The sequence below is a fragment of the Schistocerca cancellata genome, chromosome 6 (assembly GCF_023864275.1).
Source record: "Schistocerca cancellata isolate TAMUIC-IGC-003103 chromosome 6, iqSchCanc2.1, whole genome shotgun sequence".
In the NCBI taxonomy this organism is placed as follows: domain Eukaryota; kingdom Metazoa; phylum Arthropoda; class Insecta; order Orthoptera; family Acrididae; genus Schistocerca; species Schistocerca cancellata.
This window is the reverse complement of record NC_064631.1, coordinates 733,839,644-733,845,643: the sequence shown is the minus strand read 5'-3', so window position 1 is coordinate 733,845,643 and position 6,000 is coordinate 733,839,644. Positions and strand designations below refer to the sequence as shown.

General features: G+C 43.4%; 1 protein-coding gene across 1 annotated transcript in view; it reads right to left on the bottom strand.

Moving 5' to 3' along the window:
* Positions 1 to 335: 335 nt before the first annotated feature.
* The window catches only part of LOC126191204 (uncharacterized), a 38,807-nt gene continuing 33,142 nt past the window's right edge, over positions 336 to 6,000 (bottom strand). Inside the window, exon 5 of the mRNA XM_049931998.1 lies at positions 336 to 2,853. Within this exon, the coding sequence (XP_049787955.1) occupies positions 1,376 to 2,853 (1,478 nt within the window). The 3' untranslated portion in view covers positions 336 to 1,375. The remainder of the gene's footprint in view (positions 2,854 to 6,000) is intronic.

Genomic DNA, 6,000 nt, shown 5'->3' with positions numbered 1-6,000 from the left:
TGACGTCACGCAAAGCGGGCCAGGGTTGGCTTGGCGCTGCGCTGACAGAATCGAGGCGCACGGCCTGCAAATCTTCGTCAAACGGTTTTACAGAATGTGTTGAGCTGCGGGCGCCCGCCTGCGGCCAGGCGGGCTGCACTCGGCACCTGCCTCCCTCGTGGCGCTGCGGCCTCTGGTTCCACTGCGTCCAGTACGAAAATCGCGGTTAACACTGCGGGTGCCTGGTAAATGCAAAATTCACGAAAATCACTCCACGTAGTACTATTTATCACAGGGTTTTCAGTTGGGCTGGATACTAAATTCACACAGACACTCCTTTACTTTGCTCACTCAGGTTTTATTTGAACAAATGGGAGATCGTCTATTGATTACGAATCACAACAATTTCGGCGTACTGTGTGCTTCCAGTGAAGCTACTATGGCACATGTTTTCCAAGACTCACAGTACTGGCACAAGTTTATCCTTCCACAGTACTGTGTCTGTAAATACGCCTTTAAGTAATGCTCTTCCTTGCTCAAGAGTGGCACATGGAACATTAACTTTTAACATCTGCCATAGTACCCTTACAAACCTCTAGCTTAACAAATCACCATCTTGTCTCACAAACCCAATAATGCTAATCTCATATAACTCTGCCATTCGACACTTTGCGTTCACTTCAAGCCACATTTCACTCAACAAGTCATGTGTTACTTTATTACTATACCTGTTTGAGCCACTCTGTGTAATCGAACCACTAATAAGCTCAACAAACCCATTTACACTTTCATGCACACACCACTTCAGTCATTGGCCCCTCTCTTTTGATTTAATAAGTATCTGAATGTCTCTTGTCATGATACTTGAATTACAAATCATGTAAAAGTACATCTTTCACACACATATGGAAAATTTCCTTGTTTCAGACATAATGTTATATACTAATATCATACATTATACATTAATAAAACCGACAAACTGCAAAGACAGATCCTCGAAGGAATACGGAGAAAAAACGTCCTACGAACATGTGTCCAGAAATGCACCATCGCCACGGTAGATGACACTGACGAACGGGAATTCCTCCGACAACGTGCTGCGTTTTCCTTGTATACAACAGACCGTGTGATTGACGCAGCCTATTGTATACACAAAGCATTTCCCAACAGTTTGAGTAAGTAGTCTCAGCGCAATAGAATACGTTGACAGAGGCTACCACTCACAAATAAGCACACAGTTATAAATGAAGGAGACGTTAGGAAGGAGAAGTACTGGCTGTACGATATCAGATTTAATGACATTTAATATTGTCATACCAGGTAGAGTCCATTTTTATTGCTGCGTTTAATGCAGTGTAGTGTGGAGACAGTTATTTGCGAAAAATACTGAAGGAGGCTACAGCGAGGATTCTGAAAAGGGAGACTGTTCATTCTTTCTCCTGGCCAGATTCCTCTCAGCTGCCGAACACAGCTCTAGACCTGCAGGGATGTTGGTTGGGTTCCACCAAAGAAGTATCCTGTTCTTCAGTACGGGGAGCGTCGTTCCATTGCAAACGAAACAGACGAAGAGCACTGGTCCTTGCACCATCGTAGCTAGATGTATATAGTACACAAACTGCGCTAAGCCCTGAGCCTGGTGGAACCCAATTCTAATTAGAATACCTATTCCGCTTAAAATAATGGCTTTAACTGACATAAAAAGGCATTGCTTCTTTGTGGCAAACTTCTTGTTATCAACAATTTCGAGTTGCCGCATGGAGCACCGATTACGTAGGTACATGTATCCAAGCAGTCCGAGACAAACCAAATTGAATGCCACAGACACTGAAATCCCTGTAAGGACTACTATGCGACTGTGGATCAGGTGATATTTACTCGTCTTTTCCAAAGCAACAGCTGCCACACATACTATACTCCACGGTATAAACACGTACAGCACCTCACGACAGAATAACTGGCTTAGTTCGGCAGGTAGTAGCTGGTCAGGAAGGCTGAGATGGCGAACACAAGCATACATGTGGTAGCAGAATGAGTTCAGCCAGATACAGCTGAGAAGTGTGAGGGCACTGTCTATCAGCACTGCTGTTGGTAAGTCAGGGACGCCTGCCATACGATACACGACCTCAGAACACAGGATCTGGACTATGCACGTGATCTGAAAGGACAAGAATATCTTTCCAGGAAAGTTACGTAACTGGGGAAGGTACATGTATACTCCGGCAGTCGAAAAACGGAAAATGATATTTACCAGTATAAATGAGATTTCTAAAGGCTTCAAGCTGTCTATTTTGAAATCCTTGTATCTCAAGGTGGCGTTGTTTAAACTATTTTTGTAGTTCAGTGTTTCTTCTGTTAGCTTTTGATACAGTACACTGCTGCTACTACGGAATAATCCAAATGCGAAACTAGTGAACGTACAATTATGGGAAGTCCTGATGGAGGAAAAGTTGCGACACTTTAGCAACAGAATAGCTCTGGAAACAGAGCAGATGGCGTCTGTAGCGTTCGACTGCAGACATGATTGATCATCAGGACTATCGAAATAGCAGCGAGCATCGTGCACGGACTGTGTCATACTAAACGGGACGTCCTGACAAATGCCGTACGAGTTGACCGCCATCCAGGCCAGCAGACAGAGGTTGACGTTTATCCTCTGCGTGTAGGCCAGGTAGCTGGTGACGGGTATGTGGGGCGACCTCTGCACCACGTCGTCCCACAGCTGCTCGCGGCACTGCTCGCGCAGCTTCACGGCTTCCAGTGGCAGGTCTTCCAGCGGACACGTGGGGTGGTCCAGGGCGTTCACCAACAGCTGCACGCAGTCAGTGTTCACGGAGAGCATATCGTGGCTTCTGTCCTCCAGCTGCCACTCCTCGTCTGCAAGAAAACGACAGCAAGTAGGTGGTGGCCGTACACTGCAGGCAGCTGAATCCAAAGTCTTCTCTAGAGCTATGTAAGGCGGCATGTCAACACAAAGTAAGAGTATTAACAAAGACAGGTATCATTGTTAATACGCACGTCTATTTCATCTACAGGGTGTCCAAGAAGTCCCTGTATCGCTCTTGACATAGTAAAAATGAGGAAGTAAATAGGTTTAATTGATAGTCCTGCACTGAAGATGGCAAAAAAACAATGTTATCAGAATTATATTTTTGTTCCAGCACTGCAGTCTTTGAGTTCCGAATCCATCTTGTAAAGGAGAGTTTAGTGGCCGATTTGTGGGTGCATGAACATTCGCAGATAGGAAAAACTATGTAACGCATGATGAGACCATTTGCCTCAGTCCCCCTCATAAAGTAGCCATGCCTGATTGAGATAAATGTCCTGTATTTTCGGGCTGTCTCAAAGACAGGCCACGTATTGGAAGAAATAAAAAGTGACAGGAAACGTGTGTCACCCACTCTTAATCAGATGAGCAGTCTCCAATGAAAATCATTTGCAAAAGAGCAGTTCGACTTCAAGCATCTTGTTCAACAATGCAAGACCATATTGAAAAACTATGATTACGAAAGGATTTAGGCCCATGTGTGTTACAGAATTATCTGACAGTAGTGTGGAGCAACGATTTGTAACCTACCATACTTTGTTGTGGCGACTTCTGCCATGTCTCGCTCAAGAGTGTTGTTTACGTATAAATGTGCCATATACCACTATTTGATCAGGAAAAATTTGTTTTCTTATCTAAGGAAAGTACCCATATTACCAAGAGTTGGAAAGGAACCTACCTCACCTTATGTGGGATATTGTGTGATCAGAATACCTGTTAGGACCACATTCTTTTGAAGCTTACATGAATGGGAACTTCCATTTCTCAGTACAACAGAAGTTTTCAGTACCTCAGCTCCATGACAAGGCAATCACGGATCTTGTGTGGTTATAGAAGGAAGGAGCTTGAGTCTCGTTTTGTTGTTCAGATGTGTGGATTTCTTAATGAACAACTTATTCTCGGATTGTATTTGGTTCTGCAGCATTTAAAGCCACATTAAAATGGTTACCACGAAATCCCAACATTACCACCTCAACAACCTTTTGAAATCGTCATGACAAACTTTTGATCTTACCACGCAAATAACTGAATATGAAGAATAATAAAGCCTCATGTGGCTCAACGTTGAAAGATTAATGGAAAATTGATAAGTGTTGAGGAAGTCTTTCTAAGCAGAATTACTAGGACGATCCGCAATAAAGCAAGGGGGACAGCGAGACACATAGATATCTGAGGAAGGTGTGATCGTCCATACACTGATCCGTTGGATACGTATTTTTTTATATCTAACTACGTCCATATAGAACATACTCTTTTGACATAACTTCATAGGCGTCCTGTACAAAGAAATAGGGTGCAGGCTGAATTCTCGTCTTTGTGATATTTCACTTTCCTCTGTGAACTTAGTGACCCCGTCACGCAGTGTAAAAAAGAGTGATGGAGCATATTTGCCACCAGTTTGTTTCATTAGCACGAGATTGTCGAGAAGAAGCACAACAAAATACAGTAACTGACGATTTTGGAAGTACCTTTGCCACAATGAACGATTTACTGTTAATACTCTGTTTGCATACATTCAAAAACCAGCAGAAAAATGTAATTAATTCGTCTCACTTGTACCTAGTGTAATGATAATAATGCAGCAATAAATGCAATTGGGACATATATGCCTCAGCTGCTGAGTGGATGAATGTGGGATTATAACTCGAGAGATTAGGGATTCAGGCATTGCTACCGAGATTCCTTCTGTCACTTATCTCTTCCTTCACCTCAGACATTGATTTATGGAAATCGAAAATGTTGGAACTGTAGAATTTTCGGAGATCAAATAATTAACTTTGTCCCACAATTATTAACTGGGTAAGTTAGTTCAAAAGTAGGAAGACGGCGAGTGACCACAACCTGCAGTAGGACAATGGCTCGCAAAGCACTGCGGTGACCAAACCAGGCTTCAGCTTGATGACGGCTTTACCTACTGCATTCTCAGAAGTCCTGATGGTCGTTTTCCTCGAGCACTATTCCTGTTCAGAGTACAAATCTAAGGAGAATGATACTGATGTGCTACACATCACCCAATGTATATAGTTCATTGGCGTGTTGAGCGCAAATGTATACCCAGTAAGCCGAATAAGTTCTGAAAGATTCTTATACATAGGCACATTCTGTGAAAGGCCAAATGCACGACTTTGTCGTAAACACTCCATTTTCTTTGTTATTCATTCCACTCCCATCACATTATCGTGTGATGTGCAAGCTTCGGACACTTTGCTGCTCTTCAGCCTATCGGGGTTAGGCCAGTATAGCTTTTATGGGAGAATGAATAAAATGATAGGTTTCAAAAAAATAAAAGCCATAGCGTCTCTACATAAACACATGTATATTGAAGCTGATGATGGTGCTATGATGAAGATAAGGCTCGTGCTTCTGGAAAGTCACTGGCAGTCAGTTCCCAATAACTACTACGAGGGTAATACAGTATGATGCAGGTGCTGGCCAGAAAGGGTGTATTTATTCAAGGTGTTGGAGTGGGCTGAGAAGTATGACAAGTTGATGTGGGTAGAGGGAGGTGTGAGGGAGGGACTACAGTGGTCAGGAGGCTGGAAGCGGGATCATCTACATATTGAAGAGGCATATACGCTAGGATTATAGCTGGTTGTGGGAGTAAGTGTCTACATACTATTCTGGAACAGGAAGAACCAGTCAGCTGAAGTTCCGCTCAAATTGGATACGGAAGGGTGGCAAGTGGAGGGTGGATATGACACGTTGGTATAGGCGCACCAGAAGCCTAGGTGTCCAGAGGATAGGCGGGAAAAATTGCTTTTGTTCTCCACGTTTATGGAACGTCTACAATTTGTGACAAAGTCTGAGGAACTTCGGAAGAGGTTGCGTCTGAGACGGCAAATATGATACAGAGTGCAAGGTGTTCTAAGACTGTAAGGAATGGTAAATTTTTGAGAGTGCTGAGATCCAAGCTATATTGGCGGAAGTAACACTGGGGCCGCTAAGGCTTTTGGAAAGACGAAGGAAGAAACAAAATC